This window comes from Lutjanus erythropterus, chromosome 21 (genome assembly GCF_056507025.1).
Source record: "Lutjanus erythropterus isolate fLutEry1 chromosome 21, fLutEry1.hap2, whole genome shotgun sequence".
NCBI classification, from domain to species: Eukaryota; Metazoa; Chordata; class Actinopteri; order Lutjaniformes; family Lutjanidae; genus Lutjanus; species Lutjanus erythropterus.
In genome coordinates, this window is record NC_139337.1 from 17,392,637 (window position 1) to 17,416,610 (window position 23,974).

The window sequence follows — 23,974 nt, forward strand, 5'->3', positions numbered from 1 at the left end:
TTGCTCAGTGACAATATACACCAAAGGAATGCTGCTGCATAAGGTCGAGGGGATTTCCAATGAGAATTCTCCGTAGTAATTTGCTCGCCAAAAATGTCATTTGTTGTTTGGCCTTTTGATGTCGACTGAGGGGGCCCTCATACAATACAATTACAAGGTCTTTCTCAATCTCACTCACCCAGGATCACCCAAGGACACCTGGGACTGACTCAAACAAGCTGCCCCCCAGCTGTGAAGAAGATAATTGCTTTCCTCAACAGAAGGGCTTCAGCCTCCAAACACTCAGCGGATCTGAATGCCCTTCCGGGTAAAGACAAAGTCATCTGTGTCCATATCCCCTCATGGCAAGAGGAGCCTATGGCTTAAGGCGTTATCTGCCCCCTTGGTCACATAGCACTCTATGTTCATTTAGCTTGTAAAGCAGGCTTTATTCACTCAGTTATATGACTTGATTGTTTTCTATTTTAGTATTTTGTTGTGGTCTTACTGATATGTGCATCTGTGTGTGTGGTTATGTCTAGACACGTGCCATCACCCTTCATGTGGGCACCCAGGGTTTGTTAACAGTGAGTTGAGTGATGAACTTCAGCAGGGAGGTGGCCCGACAGACCAGTTGTTATACCTATGTCATAGAGGATGAGGATCCAACTCTCGCCAGCCTTAATGTGTTCGAGGTGAGTCTGTCACCAAACTGTACGCAAAAATTGACGCATTGACATTTGTCATGAACACGATGGAGCCTTTACGAATGTTTGTGACTCACAGTCTCCGACATCGACTGTAACCAGTTTGAAGACAGGGAATAGAGCACCACTGTGGTTTTCTTGCTGGGTTTAACTCTGGAATGGCTAACTGAGTTAAGTAACTAACGCCAGCTACAGATAACAGCAGACAGAGTTTGGCTTACAATAGCAACAAGTAAACTAGCTAACCATTATCTGATCATTAACTAATTCTGTAAGCTAAATCACCTTAGTATTGTACTGTTCTGTTTGTAATGACCATATAACTATATAACATCTAATGGCATCTTTATGACAAGTCCAAAATGTACCACTTTACTTGAGATCAAGTAAAATATTCATGACACACTTATAACAGTCTCATGGCAGCCACTGTCAAAACCAACCACACGTGCCAGTTTAATGTAATGTTAAAGCATCATGACAGACTTTGACATGTTATGTTGTCTTGGTAAATATCAAGTTGTCATAAGAAAAACAAAATTGGCTTTATTAATGTCAAGTTGTCATAACAATTACATCTCAGCCAATGCAAACTTTTCCTTAATGACACTAAATGACACTAGTCATAAACTTGATGTAATGACAGTCTTATGCACACCCCTATATATAATTAGAATTATAATTTCATATAAAGAAATGGACAAAAGATGTAAATGTGAAAAGCTCTACAGGATTTACGACATTTTAAGATGCGGTTTCTGTCTTCTGCAAGTGTTTACAATATGAGGAGTATTTATGTAACACCCCATCAGTAATCCCGACCTTGTGTAACCTCAAAGAAAGTCATTGTGAAGAGCTGAAAAGAGACTTGATGACAACTCAAGTATTGTATAATTATGTAACATGAGTTGCAGTATTTAAACTTAGATTGTTGTTAGATTGGTCTGGAAATTGAAAAGTAGATATTATGTCATGCATGTTAGTTTATAGCAGAAAACAGGACACTGATAGCGGGTAGTTCAGATTATAATGTATTTATCCATAGTCAACGTATTACCTACAACAGATGGCGAGCAGCATACCCGAGGTTTGAAGAAGCAGTAGGAGTCCTGGTGAAGGAACCTCAGCAATGGACAGCTGTGGACAGGGTCGGCAGCAAAACTTACTGTAGACGCATGAAAAAAGGGCCAACTAAAAAACAAGATAAGTTAGGTGTACACTATATTTAGAATATTTTCATCACTTTACCTTGCCGTCAGACAACTTTTTCCAATGAGAAACCACCATTATGTAGGCCAAATATAGCTCTCTCCAGAGAAAGGCAAAAAGAATCATTTTACCTTGGAGAACCTGTTAATCTGTTAGCTTGTGTTATTGTGTGACTTTGAAGAATCAGATCTAATCTAACCCTTCAAAAAACAGAAGCTACTCAATAGCTCAAGGAAATTAACAGATAGAGACTAGACTAACACTAGACTAGTGACTCCCATTTTCTGCAAGGTAAAGTTACTGCTTCACCTATTGATTTTGGTTGGAAAGAGCAGTATTTGGTTTATTTAACTGCAGTTTCCCATCAGAAAAGTCCATCTGTTAACTTCACTCTCCTTCTATTATATAATGTTCTATATTCCCATAGTTGGCTGAGAAGGGTGACCTGGCTCTCCTGGAGAACCTGGTGAAGAAGAGCCCAGAGGTCCTGAGTGAGAAAGATGAATGTGGAGCTAGTCCCCTTCATCACGCCGCCGCAGGGGGCTACATCACCCTCATCCAATTCATCACCACTGTCATAGACTCACAGGGTAGGCATGCCTCAGCCATCGATCATAAGTTGCACTTCAGCATAGGTAAAGTATGTGCATTGTGCATCATCGTAATTCTGTCTATCTGCATAAATAAATATGAGTACTGTGTCCGGTACATTTAAAGAGTTGACTGTCTACATGCATCTGTATGTCTTTGCATGTATGTATGTGTTTTTGCATGTTCCTGTGTCCTCTCCCAGAGCTGAACAGCTGTGATGAGCAGGGCAACACGCCCCTACACTGGGCAGTGGAGAGGAACAAGGCGGACAGCTGCAGGGCTCTTCTGGACCTGGGGGCCGACCCCAACATCCTCAACATGGCCCTCCTGTCCCCTCTGCACCTGGCTGTCAGCCACGGACACAACAACCTGGTGGAGGTGAGTAAGCTGAGAGTTCCCAGCTGAAATAACAATTTATATGAAGTGTTCCACTGTTTTTGTATTTTCCTCATTGATAGCAAGGTCACTGCAGAGGCGCTTGATTTATTTAAGCACAAACAACACACCCCACACACTGGTCAATATTTTAAGATATATAAATATACACTGTATGCTCATACAACTTCATGCATAAATTGCATGAAGTTGATAAGAGGGAGTGCTTTTTGTTTGTCAGTGGAGATTGTACATATGTTAGTACAGCACTGTTAAGACTAATAGTAACTAATACTGTTACTCTCACATAGAGTATTTTACATCCAATTTTTTGCTATGGAATATTTAACTTTTGTCTTTTTTTTACTTTCTTTTCTTTCTTTTCTTTTACATAAGAATTATAAGGGGAGGAGGGGGCGTTTATTTTTGCTGAGGGGAGGAGTTTATTTCCTTCTTATCCCATATTTATTGTCATATTTGGTATTTGTGAAATTTATTATATAAAAAGTAGATTAGATAGTTACATCAAAAAGATGGGTTTCTTGTGTGCCATGGAAATGCGTTTTGCCTAGTTTCTAGTGACCCCTAGTGGCTGTAAAAATTGTGACAGGAGCTAAGGCGGTAGTCAGGTGACAAAGTATAAAATGTCACAAAGTTTGTGTAGGAAAGAGATTGGGGTCAATGAATGGATCAAAGTTTCACCCAGGACACTTCTGTTAATGTCCTGTGTGAAACCCAAAGATTAATTTATTTTAACTTACACACATAAATTGAGTTACGTAATATACTTACGTCATGTGCAAAATGTATCTTAATTTACGAACATAACATTCCTTATGCAATTTACTTACTTATTTCAGCCCAAACTATTTTTTCCTAAACTTAACCACTTAGTGTTGGGCCTGACTGCAAACATTTCACAGCATTAACCATGTGACAGCGAAGGCCCGGTACGCCTGTCACTGGTACTTCCCAGAGTTAATGTATATAATTTCGGGAGTCATTGACAAATGACCCATTCTGTCATTTAGGTATGAGAATGTCTTTGTTTTGCCATTTACAGAGGATATGGGGTGGGGCCAAAATATTTTGATGCACAAGCCCGTTGGCACAGAGACGGCCCGTTCCTGGTTCACTCTTTCGGAGGCTGTGCTAACAGTTTATTTAATAACAGTGTTTTTGTCATTGTGTGTTTGGAATAAATACATTAAATTTACACTGTGGTATTGCTACTACTGTTGATTTCACTACTAGTTTGCATTAGTAAATTACTTTTTCAAACCCAGCTGTAGTTGCTCTGATAGACCCATAATGCCAACAAGAAGCCCAATGTAAAACTTCATTTGTTTCCCCAACTTGACCTCCTTCCTCCTAAAGATGGTCAATTTACAAACCTTGTAACAAAAGGAAGAAAAAAGGCTGGTACACAACCATATTATCACATCACACCCTTGACAACACATGCACTTGTCACCAAAAGCAGCCACTGCACTCTAAAGTCAACTGACAACTGTTTACATATCTGACAAAACCTGAGTCAACCATCTACTTGGAAAGACCTTGTCCCATCAACCCCATACTTTAGCATTTGGCTGTTGTCCATAAACCGACACAGTATGGTGGAGGATAAAGGACACAGGTGTGTATGGAAAAGAGTTGAGGACAGAAACAGGATGAAGCTCACTGTTACAGTAAGTTTTAATCTCTGCCCCCCTGCAGCTGCTGATGTCCTACAGTGCCACAGACAGCAATCTACAGGGAGACCTTGGGAACACCCCAATGATACTGGCCTGCTCCATCAATAACTATGAGTCTCTCAGCATACTGGTAAGAGTGATACATTCAGACTCATGTATTCATTCAGTCGTGCTGTCTACCTACCCTGGCCTGTAAAGGATAACTGTCCAGCTGTACAGAACAGATTTTGTAGCTCTTCTTTATACTGACTGCCAGCCCACTGCAGCTTTGTCTCTGACAAAGAATTGTCTCTGTTTGTCTTTCTCTCCATCCATTCTCCTATCTGTCAAAGATAAAGCATGGAGCGCGGCTTTGCCTACAGAACAAGCTTGGCCATTTCCCCATCCACGCAGCTGCCTTCGCAGGTGCTAAGAAAGCCATGGAAGTGATCCTGAAGGCCGGTACGACAACGGGAATCATCTGTCATTAAAAATTGAGAGTGCTGACAATAATGAAAAAGTTTTTACAAGGCCAAACAGCACATTAGACCGATAGATAGCACAAGAGTTGAACTCAGCCCCCAGAGAGACGTTCAGAAGAAAAATGCTTGTGCTACTTTGTACACAGGCCAGATGCCACAGACTGACAGTGTGTTTATCCCCAGTGGGAGGTCTGTTTGGTAAATCTTGTGTTGTTGGACGAAGGTTTAGTCAGACTCCAAAATATTTATGATATATCTGTGATTGCTCAGCAAGAGAATTAATGGTAAAATGCAGTCTTTTGCTGTTTGGGAATTTACAGGCAGCCCACCATGAATGGACACAATTAGTCATTACTTCTCTCCACTAAAATACACTAAGAACCAAAATGTTAAAGGTACCATGAGGCACTTTTAGAAAATCGTTGTTATTAATGACACTGGTAGGCGTTCACGGAATTGCAGTCAACATCCTGTTGCTGGCATTCGCATGCATGCAGGAACTGTGTAGGTGTGAGTGAGCACCCTGGGCTTTGGCATACACAAGACACACAAGACTAAATATGGTTGACCAGCGTTAAGTTGACAGATGAGGAGAGTAAAGTTAAGTTTGTGTTGTGGTCGGTGCCAATCGTTCATGGTAACAGATGCTGTCTTTAAGCTAACATTAGCCACATTAGCCAGAGTTGCAGTGTAACCCCCCCTTCATACAGTACATTTAACATGAGGGAGGGAAGGTATCAGATATAAGCCCTGAAATTGAAATTCCCTTAAAAACTTGTCAGCAATAAAAACCAACAAGCTTATACCAACTAGCAATAACTCAGAATCTTTCATTATGAGCCTAATATGTACTCAGTGTATTATTTACAATTACGAAATATTTTCTTTCATTCTCTGCTGGCAGGAGAAGAGTTTGGCCACCAATCCGAATCACACATCAACTATTTAGACAAGTCCAAGAGCAGTCCTCTCCATCTGGCTGTACGTGGTGGGAATATTGAGGCCATCCGTCTCTGCATTGCTACTGGGGCCAAAATTGACCAGCAACAGGTACTGACATGACAAAACAAAAGCAAAATGATACGCATGTAAATCTATAAACCAATTGCAAATATTTCCTCCTCGTCTGTCCATCGCATGCTTTCTCAGATTTGCATTGTTATTTTAATCTAGATCTCATTTGCTTACACCTGTGACACTGACAAAGGGTCTCAATCCTGTACTGTTAGAGCATGTCACTGTTATCACGCCCATCTGGGAGTGATCGTTAAGTCTCGCCCTGGGCTAGTGGCCAGAGCTACAGCAGGAATAGTGAGTACAGTAATAGCTCCGGTTGGCTAAATTGATACAAATTACCTCCACTTACACAGTGAGGCTGAGTGGAGCTATCACTGGCCTCCTCCTGCCAGTCCTGGTTATCTCATTAAAGGCTTGTGTTACAGACCCCAGTGTTCAGCCAGCAAGTCGGGGAGATACTTTGCTAATGTTACACCGGGGAAGTGTACAATATGTATGTGTCTAAGTGAGCACATGTGAGAGCCTGTGTTTATGTTCTGCTCTGTCTAACTCAGTATGTCACAGCGTCTCTGAATGGAGCAGACATAATCGTACTTGGGGAGCTTGTGAATATTCATATTTATTAATTATTCATCACTCATAATGCATCCATGTTTGTTGCTGTCCAGAATGACAGGTCCACACCGCTTCATTTGGCCTGCACCCAGGGTGCTATTGAGGTAGTCAAACTGATGCTGTGCTCCTTTGACCAAGTGGAAGACATCATTAACCTAACTGATGGGGCGTGTCAGACCCCACTACACAGGTGGGCTTACCCAGTCCCTCTACCTTACTGATTCTCTGAGTAATCCTTTCATTTTTTCCTCTAAGTTTTAATTCTGCATTATATCGCTCCTGATAATTGCATATGTTGATAATGCCTCTGCATGTGGCTCCATTTAGGATTTAAAGGAATAGTTAGACATGTTGGGAAATATGTTCTTTTGTCAAGAGTTGGTTTAATACCAAAGGTTGTTATGTGCAAACTTGGCCGGGTATAGTCACTGTCTGGTGCCTTGTCTTTATTGTGATGTTGCCAGGCAACAATGGTAAATTCCAGTGAGTCACTTTTGTACATACGCCCCCATGAAACCACAATTTGTCATTGTGTCATTATTACTCTTTTGTTTTTTATCCCTCCATGCTAACAACAGCCATGGCCGAAGGTGTAATGTTTTCAGGCTGTTGGTCCACTGTATTCTCCTGAACTTGATATTTCAAGACCACCTTCTTCAAACTTGGGACAAATGACCATTTGGACTTGAGATGCACTGATTAGATTTTGGTGGTTAAAGGTGAAGGTCACTGAAGGTCACTCATTTCCTCAAATTTGGCACAACTGTCCACTTTTGGTTGTTAAAGATTGGTGTGATCTTATCCGACAAAATTATTTAACACAAATGTCTAATAGGATAACATGATGAAGTGACAACATTTCAAAAAGTCAAAGGTCAACTTCACTGCAACATCATAATGTTCAGCCCTCTGTACTCCCCTTTATAAGCAGTGTCTAAGTGAAGACGGCATGTTTCTCACTGGAAATTATTCACTTGTGTATAGTGATAACTTCCATTTTGCCAAAGAAAATTACACTTAATGGCTTCTAAAAGGTATTTTTTTTATTCCTTTTAAGTTTTCACTACACATATGAGTCTAGACAGATGGATGGATGGATGTAATCTGCAACTTGAACAGTTTGCAAAGGCATACAACTGCAAGGTGGTATTTCTAGTTCACAGATTAAACATACAAGATACAACATATTAATTAGGAAACTTTAGACGCTGGCTGTTTCTCCTTTTTCCAAGTATTATGATACGCTATGATAAGCTAAGCAGCAGCTGGCTATAGCATCACTTTTGGCGAGACTTGGTGAGACTTGGACCTCCATACCGTTGAGTTTAGATACACCGACATTTATAACACCAAAAACTTGGACCTTAATCAGTTATTTTCAATAGAATTGTTACACCTGTAGAGTTTATGAAAATTTCCACAGTGCTTTTGAGTGGTGTATTTTGAAATGTGAATTTGCACTACTGACCAGTTGTACATCAAATTAACATCTGAGCTGACCTTTGAGGGAATGGAGAGAACCTTTGATGGAGAAAGCTATCGTATTCATTGTAGCTCGCCATCCAATTTAATGTTTAACTCTCCACAAAAGGATGAAATTCTCTACAAAAGAGGTCCACCATGCTTTGAAGCCAGTTTGGAGACAGGAGTAATTGTAAAATTGTTTCCTCGAGGTGACTTCCTGGCCAGTTGGTGACTGAGAGCAGGAAAAGTCACATCGCACGCTTCCAGCACTACCATTTTAAGTTTTTGCAAATGTTCAGAGATACTTTGAAAATGCTAACCCCATTCAGAGATAAGACCCTTTAAAATGCACACCGTTGCATTTATGTAGATGTGTAAAATCTGTAGTTAGTATCTCAACTGCTCGGTCACGCTTTGTAAAGATTAATCCGTGTTCATAATATCAATGCTATAACACGGTGACAAACATTATAACAGTATGACTCACACACATCCAACAGCTGTTCTGCACAGGAACAAAGATATAAAACCTTTGCAGAATAATGAGTTTTAATTGGGGACAGTAATAATTATATGAATACATAATAAAGATATGCTCTCCACATTGATTTTATCTAAAAGCTATTTGTGTTGGCACAGACAGTGGCAGAGTAAGATCAGATACAGGGACAGGGAGGAGGGAGGATGGATCTACAGTATGTGACTCTCATTACTCACTTTTTTACATCAGGAAAGAAAAGTCTTTACCACACATTTTGTTCATATTCTGATATCAATGCTGCAATATGCAATACCCATACTAAACTGACTAATGGCTTGTTTAAGTATAACCCATGACGCTCACATCTTTCTGGAGCCATGATAGCATCATCTGTGGATTTTCAAGTCTCTGCATACCGTCTTTGAGTTGTGGAAATCATCTTCCCTCTACTTAAGTCTCCAGAATACCAAGAATCAGTTGTTAAAGTGCGTCATCGAAGTGAGCCAGGAGATAAAAGATGTAATGACAAGGGAAAATCTGGTTGTTATATCATGCTCTGACAAGACAGAATTAGAGTGAGATTGTCCTTAGTTGACATCTGTGAGTATCTGGTAAGATTTTGACTCACAAATCACGTGTTGTGTGGCTGGCTCTACAACAATTGTGTTTACTTTTCCAGGGCTACAATATTTGACCACACAGAGTTGGCAGAGTACCTAATTTCTTTGGTAAATATGGCACACACACACACACACACACACACCCACAAACACACACACACACACACACACACACACACACACACACACACACACACACATCACAGCTGCTATGCACAGGACATTCCCACCTTCACTATCAGGGACTCTGTTATCAGTCTCTTGCTTTAAGTGCAACAAATTGCATTAAAGACAGGAAAACTACATTTTATCTGCAGTAAATGCTCCAATTGTGCAAATTAAAGGGCAGATCACCCTGGTTTTCATTTAGTAATTGGGTCATTTTTACTATGTGTTCCCATTGTCAACACTAAACAATATCTAATGTCTTTTGGCTCAGTAAATGTCAAAGGTACTGTCCATTGCTTACAGACCATCTGTCACCATCTGTTGCACCTCATAGATTTTAATAGAACTGTGTTGCTAGGAAAAAGCTGGGGTCCAAGTTTACTTCCTGTCTACTTATTCTGTCAGCAAACACTGCAACAGGAAATAAACTAGTGCGCACTGAGCTGGGTTATCTCACAGAGTGACATCACTTGGCACCAAAGACCAGGTAAATCCAGACACACTGGCTTTTCACCGTTAGATTTACAGAGACTTTGGCTAAGGTTTTGGTTTTCATGCTAACAAATCAGGCTGATCTTAGTGGTTTTTCAAAATGAGGGCCAAATTATGTCATTCATATTTTAATTTTGAAAATATAATGTTGCCTCAAAGATGCTTTTCTCTGGTGTATCCATCTTTCCATCAAAAATAAGAATTTATATAAGATTTCCCTAACTGCCATAGGTACCCTCTCTGGAGGGGACATGGGTTTTATGCAACCCAAAGAAGAGATGCTGTGGTCAGCACTGTTTGGCTGTGGTAAATTTTGGCTTTTTTGTTGTGGCCCAGCAGCTGTGGGTCAGCTTCCCTCTGAAGCAGACTGATTGACAGATTGAACCCCTTGAACTTAGCATTACCACTGTAACACTGTTTCCATCAGCCAGAAAGCCACAGCTGAAGTTAGCAGCAGCTTAATAGTAATTAGGCGGGTGAAAAATTCCTGATGGACAAGTGGATTACTTGTGCCACTGCTAATAAAGGCTGTAACATTGCCATGGATCCAGAAGGGGAATTGAGTACCCCAACCATCTTGGGCCTTGTAGCTGCTGAAGCCCAAGTGACATCAGTGCTTCCTGTAGCACTGCAGTCCAAGACACCAGTTGTCCCAGTTCCGGTCCCAAACGTCGGAGGAGGGAGCTGGAGAAAATGAGATGCTTCAAAGAAGAATGGCTGACAACCTCCAATTGGCTTAATTTTAACAACAGGTTTAACAGCAAGTTTTGTGTGACAGATGAATGGATACTGTATGTTCGACGAGAAGATGAAGCATATGGAAATTCTGCGGCTGATGTACTCCAACTTTCATTAGAGATGACAAACGTGCCATTAAATGCATTTCTTACAAGTTTGTTCTTGTATTTTTTGCTTGACTTAAAAAATATTCAGAATCTAAATCTAGATTTATTTGTCCGTGAACCACACTACAGACATCATGTTACACATTTAATCATTTGAATTATGAAAAACTCAGGGAGCTTTTGGTGTTCGCTCTGCAACACCCTACTTGTTATACTCTCTCCATTCAAACACCACTCTGGTTGAAATAACTTGAAATTAATATAGATGTCGCTAATTTTCCCCTGGTCTCGTTTGTCTACAATAATTACATTAACGTGTGTTAAAATTAATGTGGTAATTAATGAGGTGTGTTGTGCATTCCCTCGTCAGGGTGCAGACCTTAATAGCACTGACTGCAAAGGAAACACTCCCTTGCTGTTGGCTACAAGCTGTGGAGCATGGAAAACCGTGACGCTGCTGCTGTCAAAAGGTGAGCAACTGTGCTCTAATTCACCACCAGCAATGCTCCTATTATTTTGTAAAAAGTCTGATAACGCAGACGTGTTTATGTCTCTTAGGGGCAAATGTGAACGTGAGAGACCGATGCGGTTGTAACTTCCTTCACCTGGCCATTCTACAGCCCAAGGGTCTGAAAAACCTCCCAGAAGAAGTTCTGCAGGTACCAATGCTGCCTGTTTGTGACTCATCAAATGCACTATATGCTGTTGGGACAAATATGTCATTAAGATTAGAATTTAATTACTACTCTGTCCTTGATCAATTTGCCTCGAGGCTAGCTGCATGCATTCATGGCCAGCTGATGAAGTTCATTATACTCTCACTAAGCCAGATGATCCTTTAAAACATTGTAAGCTTCCCCTAAAGCTACAATGACGGCTTCTAAATGAGCCACAGAGGAGAGCTGATATTTACACTGGGAATGGGATCTCCTTGCGTCTGTGCTCAAATATTATTACACTACATTACTATTATTTATACAATCTCAGTATTTGTGTGTGGGGGTGTGTATGTATGTGTATAACTGCTTACATAATGTGTGCCCTTTATGCTGCAAGATTGCTGTAAGTCTGTGCTTTGGTTTTTACAAATATTACTGTACATTATGACGCATAAATACATATTTGTGTTTATAATGCGTCTGTCCTCAGCATAACAGTGTGAAGGCATTGCTGAGCTGCGAGGATAACGAGGGCTGCACCCCACTCCACTACGCTTGCAGACTGGGTATCCATGACTCAGTGAAGAACATGCTGGGCCTCTCGGGGCAGGTCGGCCTCGAATGCAAGTCCAAGGACAAGAAGTCTGCCCTGCACTTCGCTGCTCAGTGAGTTCGATTGGTCCCCAAGGACATGACTTTCCATATCGGCTTGATTTTCCGTCAGAGTTGCTTAAACTTGAGAAAATCTGATCAAAGAAGTGCCAGCAATGTCACTGCTGTTGACACTGACCAGTGTGGGGTATAGACTCTGTATACTCTATATTGTTTCTGTTACCTGATTTTAAAGCTACAGCATTCAATTTGCAGAGGCTGCAATATTCACACCCTCCACCAGGCATCCAGTGTGTCCCCCTGTAAACTGAAAAAAATCATACAAACATTTAGTAGAATTTTCTCATTAATTTAATAAATATACATGTTTTATTTGTTCAGCTTATTTAGACTTTGTCAAATAACTTTTCAGAATGTGTAAACATGAGCCCTTCTAACTTGAAGTCTTTTGACCTGAAATGATGAGTGGAATAAATGTACTGTACAGTCCCACCAACTCATGGAATTAAGTTTTTATAGGCACATGAGCAGCATGTGAGCAGAGCCTGCAGCGTGCATTTTGTGAGAGGAGAGTTAAAACTGTTATAAGACCAGCAGGAACAGCTGAAGTTTAATTTCTATTTGGGGAAATAAAGAAAAAAACAGAAAATGTTTACAATGTTCCTCATAGTGACTGAAGAGTTGTTAAGAAGTGCTACCGCAAGAGTATAAAACATTAATCAAAAATGGCACCTCGGAGGACTTTGACTTACGATCGTCCAATAACCAAGACTTTTATCTCTGTAATTGAACAACAGTTGTCAGATGAAAAATGAACAATGTGCCTACATTTAAAACTGTTACCTCACTGCTGGTTTAATCTGGTGAGCAATTTCTGCACTCAGAAGCCTTTTGATGATTAATTGCCGTGACATACCTATTATACAGTGACCCCAAGGAATAGTGACAAGAATAGAATTCAATTAGTGCAGCACATGTGAAGAAATGTTACTAACGGTATAAAATGAGTGGACATTCAACATTATTGTTATTGATTTTTCTATCATGTACACCTATTTCATCACAGCCAGAGGGCGAATGAAGGCCAAGTCATGATATCATACCTTAACTATTGTAGACACCTCATTCCCTTTCCCCACGAGTCCTGCTGCACTAACACAAAGTGCTGCTGACCTTCTTAAAAGGTTCGGAGACAAAGAAAGATCATAGCGCAAGCCAGTGTGTCACTTCTGTTTATGTCTTCTCGCAGTTTGCAGCACCATTAGTCATTAACACTCCCCAGCACTTTTTAACTATATTTTATCTACAGGTTCAAGCCCTGTAACAGCAATCTAAAGTGTCTTTGAGCAAGATACTCAATTGCTAAGATGAACTGTGCTCTAACTGCCCCCGGCCTGTGGCTTTGCTGTGCTGTGGGCCTTGTGCAAAAAGCATTTCCATTTCAGAGATCAACAGATCACAACAGTGAGAAAAGTTCTTCAGTAACACTTTATTTGAAAAGGTGTGCATAAGAACTGCAGTACATTGCACTGTCATAACCATGTCATGAAACCATGCATGAACATCAATGTTTATGACTGTTGTCATTTAGTCAATTATGTCATTTTTCATGCAAAGTTGGCATTGTTTGCGATATCTTTGGTATGACAACTTGACATTAATCAAGTCAATATTGTCTTTGTCATGACAACTTGACATGATGAAGCTTTATGTTTTAACATTACATTAAACTATCATATGGTGGTCATAGGTTGATTTTGAAACTGATTGTCATGAGACCATTATCACCTTCTGTCTTCAAACTGGCTCTATAACATTTAATGACATCTTTATGACAAGTCCAAATGGTACTACTTTATTTGAGGTCAAAGAAAACCTTTTGATAATGTTGTCATAACAAAGACATCATTGGCTTGATTAAAGTCAAACTGCCAAAGCGAAGACATCTCAAACAATGTCAACTTTGCATTGAAAATGACATAAATGACCGATTGACACTATGACAGCAGTCATAAACATTCATAAGACTCTCTCATGTTAATGACAGGTGTCATGACATGGTTATCAAACAAAATGCTACCACTTCTTTCACAACTTAATCCTCCCTCTGATCGCTCTCTTCTTTAAGGTATGGGCGTATCAACACATGTCAGCGGCTACTGGAGACCATCACAGACTCTCGTCTGCTGAATGAAGGTGATGAGCGAGGCCTGACGCCGCTCCATTTGGCTGCAAAAGAGGGGCACACCAAGGTGGTGCAGCTTTTGCTGCGTAAAGGAGCTCTTTTTCACAGGTAGACTCAAACACAGAAAAAATGTACACATACGTGCATAAGCACAGTGTTTTATATGACATTCTACATACCATTTTGCAGTGGATGCAATTCACAGTAGACCAGTGGTTCTCAAACTTCTTTGTCATGCCTCTTCAAAAGCTGAAAAAAAAATCATGTCCCCCACCTTACATTTTCTCTCTTCTTTATGGTATGGGCGCATCAACACATGTCAGCCGTTATTGGAAACCATCACAGACTCTTCTGTGCTCAATGAACTTTTTTTTCCAACGTTCTTCGCTACATATTTTTCCCCAGGTTGTCTGACCCCCTGCAGTAGTAGCTCTAGTCTGGCCTGCCCCACAGTTGGAGAACCACTGCAGTGTACAAAGCTGTATACAATTTTTACACCTGTCACGAATTCCTGATGGTTGAGCATGTCTTGTTTACAGTGATTACAAGGGCTGGACTGCACTGCACCACGCTGCATCTGCAGGATACACACAAACTATGGACATTCTCCTGTCAGCCAATCTGAAGTTACTGGATAAAACAGATGAGGATGGGGTATGAATTGAATTACTGTTATTTCAAAATGTTCAACACCATCCAAATCTGTAATTAATTTTAGAACTATTTGTGATGACAATTTTAAGGCTGTTGTAAGAACACTGGCACCCCAATAACTACCAGTACCACTGAATAATACAGACAGCAGTGTGCTATAAGAAATGCAGAGTACTGTCTCTTGTTGTGTATTGATAAACAGAACACAGCGCTCCACGTCTCAGCGAGAGAGGGACATGTGGCTGCAGTCAAGCTCCTGCTGAATCGGGGAGCAGAGCTCATCTTAAACAAGAATGACACGTCGTTCCTCCATGAAGCTCTGCAGAACGGGAGAAAAGATGTGGTCAACGCTATCATTGACAGTGAGAAGTACGTTATTAATGCAAATGTCTGTCCTGAAAAGAAAACACTCAGATTAAAATAACTTTTATGCTACAGTTTCTTTATGTACTACATTTGTAAGCCATGTATTTATCCAGCATCCAGCATCTCCAAAACTCCAAAAATCTCCAAAAACCGCTTCACACTTTTCATTAGGTAAGAATGACAGGTCTGTTTTCAGCTTTGTGACAATCATCTTATTGGTTTTTAAATTATTTATTTATTTATTAAAGGGACAATGTGTAAGAATTTTAGTTTAAATTAACTAATATTGTCAACAAAATGAGGAGAAATTATTATGTCAGTTATGTCAGAGACGTCTATGTATTGTGTTGCACAGATACATACTAGCATGCTAACCAGCTAGCTCTGGCCCCCGTCCTGTGTCGTACTACCGGTTTGTAACTCAAGATGTGGTCACTGTGGCATTCAGTCTGCCCTCAGTCCCACAACAGTGAGGTGGTTTTCTTGTCAGGAAACCTTTGTTCACCTTTGTTGTCTGGAGTGGGAGTACCTGTCAGGGCTGCTGTAAATCACCTTGGTACTGTATTCCCTGTCTTTAAACTGGCCTCGGATGGTCTCGGAGGCTATAATCAGACCCAGTCCAGGTGCAATCACAAGGTTTATTTGTGTTATTATTCAAATTTTCTTTTGAAAACTACCACTGGGTAGAACCAAAATGTTTATACTCTTCACATATTGTAGGGGCTTTGTGATTCATTTGTGTTTTCCTTCTTCCAGATGCGCTGAATCTCTGAGGCTGTTCACACCCAGCTCCAGCCAGCGATGTCCCATACTAGACATGATTGAGTTTCTTCCTGAGACCTACAAGGTTCCCACTGGCAAAGAAAAACTTTCTGCAGTTTGACACTGTTGTAATTGATCATTGCTTTTTAAGAACCGTCATTGTACTTTTCCTCTTTCTTTAATAGCACCTATTGGACCGCTGTGTGAGGGAATCTGATGATGATCACAACAGTTCTGAGTACCATGTAATTCAGCTACAGGTTGCACAATCAAAACATCACAATTGTCTATGCTGTACAAAACCATCAAATTAAACTAATTCTTTATGTGCTATAGATTGAATATGATTTCTCATGGCTCCAAGCTCCCCTTCCATTAACAAGGTTAACTGACAAGACCCTGAGGGTTCAGCCACTCGCTGCACTCAATGTAAGCATTTTTATTTCTTTTTTAATTGCAGCAGCGTTCAAATAATCTACTCCCCTGTGAAGTAGCAAAGCTGTATTGCAGTCATGCATTGCTTTCTAATGAGGATCTGCAGGCTTAACCATTCACCTTCATGTATCCATGGGCTCAAACTTTGCACATGCAGGCTCATCCAAATCCAATCAGGATTAGCCTATTCATCCACAGTGGTGACACTTTTCTCCATCCATCCGTCCATCCATCCATCTGTGGCTTTTTCATAAGAGATTTTAGTTTTCAAAGCCCTGCCCCTGTGTTACGCCTACCAACAGCTGATGACGAAGATGAAGACGACAGTTTGTCATTCCTTTGTCAAAGCCAAATTCATACTTCAGTGTGTCCGGTTTTCATTACAAAAGAACATACTGGTTTTCTATCTTTGCCTCCAGGGAGAGAGGCCGAGGTGCATCAGGTTTCTACCTGACTTCCTTGACCTCAACAAGGGGCCAAGTGGGCATAAGCTGTGAGGTCAGGCTGCTGCTCTCCTCCCATCAACACTACCATTTGTTGGGTACACATGCTTATGAACAAGCTGATAGATGTGTCACCTATTTTACTCAGTGCTGTTGGCTGTTAGACAGGTCAACACCTCTTATCATGCATTGTTGCTGACTGTCAGCAGTGGATGTATCAGGGGACAGGTCACAGGAAGAGGAGGCAGTGCTGATTGTCATGTATAGCAGGCAATTTTTTTTTATTTGAAAAGTGGCAGCAGCAGAGGCAAAGGTGTAAGCCCTACCAAAAGCTGCACAGTGCTCATCTGCATGTAAATGTATATTGTGATAATGAATACTTGCATTTTGCAGTTGGTTCAAAATGTGTTCAATCTGCATGCAAATATTCACAGACATGCTTTGGTGAGCGGCCAAGTCTGCAGAGCCGTATTAAAGGGCTGTACTACTTGATTTATTACAACAACACAATCTCCTCTACCAGCAAATGTTGGAAACATTTCTTAACATGTTTATGCCTGCTGATGTCATTCTACATTATCCATGTGGAGGTCAATGAGATGCATATTCTTCAATCTTTTAGGCTTTAGCAGTTAGGATGTGCATTGCTTGTAGAAAACATGCCATTAACAGGGCTATTTTTCTCTTTGTGAAGGCGATGGTGCACTACAACCGCATTGAACTCCTCAACCACCCTGTCTGCAAAAAGTACCTGGCAATGAAGTGGTGTGTATTTGTGACTGAACCCCCAAGGGGGACATTTATCATTCTCATATGTGGCAGCTATTGACTACAGACCAGTTAATTATTTACTTTGTCAGTCCTCTAATGTTAAAACTGCTCTGTCTCCTTTGTTTAAATCCACAGGTTTGCTTATGGGAGCAAGGCTCATTTGCTGAACATGTTTTTGTACCTGTTAGGCCTACTGCCCCTGACTCACCTGATAGTGAATCTGAGGCCCACTATGAACAGCACTGCTTTGGGGGAGCACACAATCACCATGAAGCCTGTATCTTTCATAGAGGTGCTAATGACAGTGGTGATCAGTATTAAAGAAGTGTTTATGTGGAATTTCAGCCCAGTGTTTTAGCTGTCTGTGTAGTAGTATGCAATGCAATCTATAGATTAACAATCACACAATCACATGCATCACGTTGATGGAAAAATAGTTTAGGAATATCCACATGTATCAAAGAAAAACTGCACAGAAAGTCTGACCGCTCATTTGCTGCTGCAGCTTTGAAATGCATGGACAAGACGGATCCTATACAGACAGATGCTTCAGTATGACGAGGTTGTCATGTGACCGAAATGCTGATATGATGTTTGCCATATAGACAAGGGGTAGTGTAGTCGGATGTAGCATATCACTCTTTGGGAATTTATGTTTAACATCACAATAATTTAAACACCTACACTGCACAACTAATATATTTTTTTTCTCTTAAAGATACTCTGTGAAGCAATTTACAAGTATGAATTGCTTTGTTTTGCCAATGTGTGAACACAATGCAACATAACTTAAAAATGTAGACGTTTCCTGACTTTCCCAGTTGCCTATAATACATTTTGGACTGATCTCTAGGATGTGATGTTCAGGTGCTCTCCTGAGTGCCTTGCCTCTCTTCTGCTTCCCCATAGTTACAACAGTGTGCAACATTTGCTAACGTTAGCTTAGAAATAAGACATCCAATGTCAACAAACATCAGGCACCCACAATACAAGCCTGACTTTACGTACCTCATCTATCAACATGATGCCGTCAGTCACATTCAGCCTTGTCCATGTCATGTTACTGTTTTGGCCGATGCCAAGGATGATCACTCTCATCTGTAGAGTACCAGCATGTGCAGGAGCAACAGGATGCTGACTGCAGTTCACTTAACAGCTGTCAGCAATAACAAAGATTATCTATTCCACACAGTAGCCTCTGATATACTGACTTTTAAGTATGTATTAGCATTCACATCATGACAAGCCAAAGCATGCTGTACACCCTAAATAAAATTTAGCCCATGAGCATCAAGGGGAATACATCAGGATGTGAAATAAGCAGTCAGCAGTAGACTGGAGGAGAAACTAACAACAACGATGATGATCTATGCATATGTGCTGGTAAAAAGTGTTAAAACTTGAACTGCACTGAAAGCAGTTCAAGGCAAACAATAATCAACATACGTCTTTAGGATGCAATGATGAAGTGAATCTCAATGTTCTTCATTTCACAGCAAAGTCTGCTCTTGTCCTTCTGCATGGTGATGGTCGTGGTCATGAATATCTATGCCATAGCAAAGGAAGTGGTGCAGATATCACAACAGGTACTGTTACACAAGTGTCATTACCTCACATGAAGCATGTGCTCATAAATCTGTTCAGCACCAGGTCTGTGTGGACACATTAGCAATAGGGTGTGATGGACGAGCGTCCTCTGATTTAGATGTGCAGGATCACTGAACAACCACAGTCAGAACGTCCCCTCCACCCTTCATCTGCCCACATCACAAACACATGTTCAGTAATATACAGTTAGTCTTCTTGTGCATGATTGTTAATTGCAAAGTTGGTGGTCTGTCTATTTATTTCATGCTTTTGTTGATTTTTCTTGTCACTTGATAGCGCTGGAATTACTTCAAGGATTTTTCCAACCAGTCTGACTGGTTTTCAGCCATCCTCTCTCTTCTGTTCGTCGTTCCCGTCATGCTCAATGCAGAAGGTTCTTGGCACTGGCAAGCAGGGGCACTGGCGGTTTTAAATTCTTGGATAGGATTTCTTCTTTATCTCCAGAGGTACTATTCACTCACTTGACTTAATTGCGGCATTTCAGAATAATGTTTTTTTTTATGGTGTAGAGGCCACTAACTGCTATAATCTCCTGTCTCTCTAGGTTTGAAGGTGTTGGCATCTATGTAGTGATGTTCTGGGAGATCATGAAGACACTGATCCGTATTGTCATGCTATTCTTGTACCTGATGTTAGCATTCAGTTTGGCTTTCTATGCTTTGATGCTCAACCAGGTAGGTAGAAAAAAATATATATCAAAATTCAATTTGACTAAAAGTTAAAATCCCCCTTATATTGAGTCAATGCATGTTTTATTATAATGGATTGTTTTGAAGATGTGCCACAGTATTTAACACCAATGAATAAAATTGTTTTTCTTTTTTACCCTTAGAGAGAATTTGAAAGCGTGCCGCTCTCAGTAATGCAAACCTTTGTGATGATGGTTGGGGAACTGAACTACCAAAATAACTTCTTGGATGCTTATCTGAACCATGAACTACCTTTTAGTCTTCTCACTTACTTCATTTTTGCGAACTTTGTTCTGCTCATGCCAATACTGCTGGTGAACCTAATGGTAAGTATGCACAACGGTGTCCATTTTCATTGACTCCTTATAGAGATCTCCCTCTGATATAAAAGCAACTAATTCATTTTTTTAAATTGCTGAACAGATGACACTTTCTTATTTGTTTTTGGGTGTGTTGTAGATTGGTTTAGCAGTTGGAGACATTGCAGAAGTACAAAGAAATGCTGCCCTAAAAAGAATAGCCATGCAGGTATGTATGGAAATTGCTCGTCTGTTAGTAGCAGGGTCGGGGACCATTCACATTTGAACCAATACGGTACCTGAAATTCGGTACCCAACAGTATCTTTTTAGGTAATAGGTAAGTCCAAACTTATCACTGTCAGCGTTATTTATTCAGAACATAAAGAACAAAAAATATTAAAATTGATAAGTTTCCACTTATTTTTTTAATAAAAGAAATTACATTTTTGATATTACAGAAAGAGTAACATAAAAAGGGTACCGTTGGGTACCGGTACTAAATTCCAGGTACCGGTACCAGAACTACATGGTTCAAATGTGAACAGTACCCAACCCTAGTCATCATCCTTAAAGGTATAAAGTTTGGCACCCAACTCAAGTTACTAGAGAATTGTTTAAATGTTGCATTTTCAAAGCATAGACGTCATTATATTTTTTGTTCTGCTCGGTGAGTGCTTGTCCAGTCTACCATGACTATTCTTGATGTATAAACAAAATGAGATGTGACTCCTCATAAAAAAAATTGCCTGGAGATTATTATTATTATTGTAAGACAGCTATTCAAAATAAAAAAAACAAAGCCATATAGCTTTATTACTCTTTACATTTCAGTACAAGAAGCAAATGATGTGACAGATGTACAAGTAATGATGTTAAGAACATACAACCTTTAGGTCGAGCAGAGAATAAGAGGTTCCTCTCCAGAGCTGTTCCTCTCGTTAAAAATCTGAATTTCTGACCCCAGATTGAACTCCACACTGCTCTGGAAGACAAGCTGCCTTACTGGTTTGTGAAACGAGTCGACAGGGACTCTATCACCATCTACCCCAATCGCAGGTGCTCCAGGGTATGCTGAGTAATTTAAAAAAACAGATACAGTACAACATATTGATTTGTCTTTGTTACTTATGTCACTGTCCTCTAATAATTCTCTTTAAACCACTTTATTCAGCACTATTTAAAGCAACTGATCACAGGTGAGGAGGAGACAACTGAGGCCTGGAGTCGTATACAAGCCAAATCACAGAAGTGCACATGGATAGAGGATGAGCTGAAAAAGCAGAAGTACAGGTAAAGCACACAACCACACAAGAGTCAGTTTTCTATTCCCTGGAATCATAAAACTAAGCTCCAAGTAGGCTTGCTATGGATATAATGAAGAGTAAATTGTCTGTAATTATTACTTCAAATAAAATGAGCTACCATAGGAAATGCAGCAACTACTGTATGGTCTATTGAGCAATTTAATCTTAGTTTTTGATGCATGAGCATCCCCTAGTGGTGACAAAGAAAGAAAGCCTGTGACCAGGTCACAGAAAGATGTGACTCACTGTATTTCTTTCTATAATAAGCACATGAAAGCACTCAGCAGTGTCACCCTCAAAAAGCCTGATTATAAATCTACTCAAGGTTATATGAAGTCTGTCACTGAGCCGCATGAGCTGATGCTTTTTTCTCTCCAGGATGAAGGAGATGTCAAGTGTGCTGGAGAAGCAGCACAACCTCCTGAAACTCATCATCCAGAAGATGGAGATCACCTCGGAGGCTGACGAGTACGACGGCCCCGTGAACGTCAGGGGCAGCATGTGGCCAAGACTGAGTCAGGCTAAACCGAGAGGACACACAGTATCTCGCTGGGTCCCACTTATGAAGGCCATCGAGGCCAAAAGAAAATGAAGAGGATGAGACAGACAAAGCATCTTAACATGGCAACAACTATACACAGTGCATTATCATTCTCATTATAAAGGTCTGAGTAAAACTTGCAGAATTATATGACTATTGCAAAATGTAACTCATTACATTAAGATCATTCAGATACACTATATACATACTGTATATTGCAGTGGGAGACTCAAGTCACATGACTTGGCTGAAGTCAGGCTTAAAAATCTCGTCAAGTGATAATAAACTCAGTCTGACAGTCCGAGTTCCTGTTTGAACTGAGCCATAAATTACACATATGATCTTTGTCAATTTAAAATAAAACTCTAAAAGACATGAAAGTCACGGTTTGTTTGTTGTAGTTCAGTTTTATGTGAAATCGCTCAGTAAACTACATCTCTTGCACGATATTTGTCAATGATGTCAACTTCAGCACTGTTCCCTGTTGAAGTGACCTATTATATGTGTAACTACGTCCCAATATAAATAGTCTTATGACAAACTGCAGCTTTCCTGACAAGAAAAGTTATCTCGTAAATATGTTCAATCCATGGCGCAGTTCAAACAGGATCAAAAAAATCATTCGTCTCTCACCATAGAAAACTGTTACTACTTTTTCATAAGTAAGGGGCTTTGGTTGACCACCAGAAGGGCGTGACTTCGCCTGTCTATTGAAGCCACAAAATGTCACATATCAGAGATTTAGGCCTGCAAGGTGTAAGCAGCTGCAAAAGTGATTGAAAATAAAAACAGCTTTTTAACTGATGTAAAAGTGGAAACTTAGGGTGAATCAGAATTTCATGTGACTTGACTTGTGACTCGTTTGACCTGAGCAATGACCCGACTTACTTGACGTGTAGCAGGGACTTGACTTGTTTGATTGATCATGTCAGTTGCTTGAGACTTGAAGCTTAAGACTTGAGACTTGCTTGTGTGACTTATTCCCACCTCTTGGATATTGTAAAACTTAATTTAATTACCGTAAGTGCTCTTAATTGAGTTGTTCTAAATATAACCAGGTGGTTTAATGCAGAGTACTGTTGCAGACTAAATATAAACCTGTGGTATTAGTGGCATTATTGTAACGTTTTTCATCATAAGCTGAAATGGTAACATTTCTTGACCAGTACTATATGGCATTATTAGGTTACATCAGTAACCCACTGATCTTATTGAATGTTTAAGTCATTTAGTGATGTGTACAAAGTGCTGCCATACTTCTGTAACGTATTGTCAGACATAGCTAGTAGCTGTTATCATAATGTTGTCTTTATATGCGATATGCACTCTTTGATCTCTCAAATGCATCATGATGTTTCACCTCTCCTATTGTCACATCCCATCATTAAACATGTCTAAAGGAATGTTTTGTTTTGTTTTTTTTAATTAATAAACTTATCAGTTTTCATCAAATTTCAGTTTGTTGGTTGAGAGAGAATTTAAGTAAGAGTTGATAAGACGTGTGGATGCTGACAAAGCTGCAGTTTTGTTTGAAAATTTCTAAATCTGGTTCATATTAGCGCGTGGTGTCTTGCGTATAAGCCCATATGGTCTGGGCATGGACTAATGTCTGACACAGTCATAGAAAAACTTCCAAAACTTCACTACAGTTGATGGATTATTGCCTCTGATTTGTGCACTTCAGCAGATTTGTGCGCTCGAGCTGCTTCAGTGGCGATCCTGGGAATCAAAGGAGGTTGGGACAGAAAGTCCTCTGACATCATGAGCTTGCACCTGTCCCTCTGTTTCTCCAGCATTGGGCCCGGATAGAGGTCACGACCCCTGAAAGTCTTTGCTGATAGACAAATCCTAGCTCTCTCTTCAAGTCGAGTTTCAAGTGATATTTATTACTGTTGGCCCTGAATTTAATTATTCCCAGGGCAAA

The 23,974-nt window shown here is 40.2% G+C and overlaps 1 protein-coding gene across 1 annotated transcript; it reads left to right on the plus strand.

Moving 5' to 3' along the window:
• The first annotated feature begins 526 nt into the window (after positions 1-526).
• trpa1b (transient receptor potential cation channel, subfamily A, member 1b) lies at positions 527-22,251 on the plus strand. Its single transcript, XM_084747672.1, has 27 exons — positions 527-674; positions 2,323-2,485; positions 2,689-2,864; positions 4,581-4,688; positions 4,891-4,999; positions 5,924-6,069; positions 6,705-6,841; positions 9,276-9,324; positions 11,092-11,191; positions 11,280-11,380; positions 11,871-12,046; positions 14,121-14,285; positions 14,717-14,831; positions 15,034-15,200; positions 15,954-16,044; positions 16,145-16,204; positions 16,296-16,388; positions 17,532-17,602; positions 17,744-17,900; positions 19,105-19,194; positions 19,493-19,662; positions 19,761-19,890; positions 20,049-20,231; positions 20,365-20,433; positions 21,170-21,271; positions 21,377-21,495; positions 21,888-22,251. The coding sequence occupies exons 1-27, from the start codon at positions 579-581 to the stop codon at positions 22,099-22,101; spliced, it is 3,357 nt and encodes a 1,118-aa protein (XP_084603798.1). The 5' UTR covers positions 527-578; the 3' UTR covers positions 22,102-22,251.
• The last annotated feature ends 1,723 nt before the right edge of the window (positions 22,252-23,974 follow it).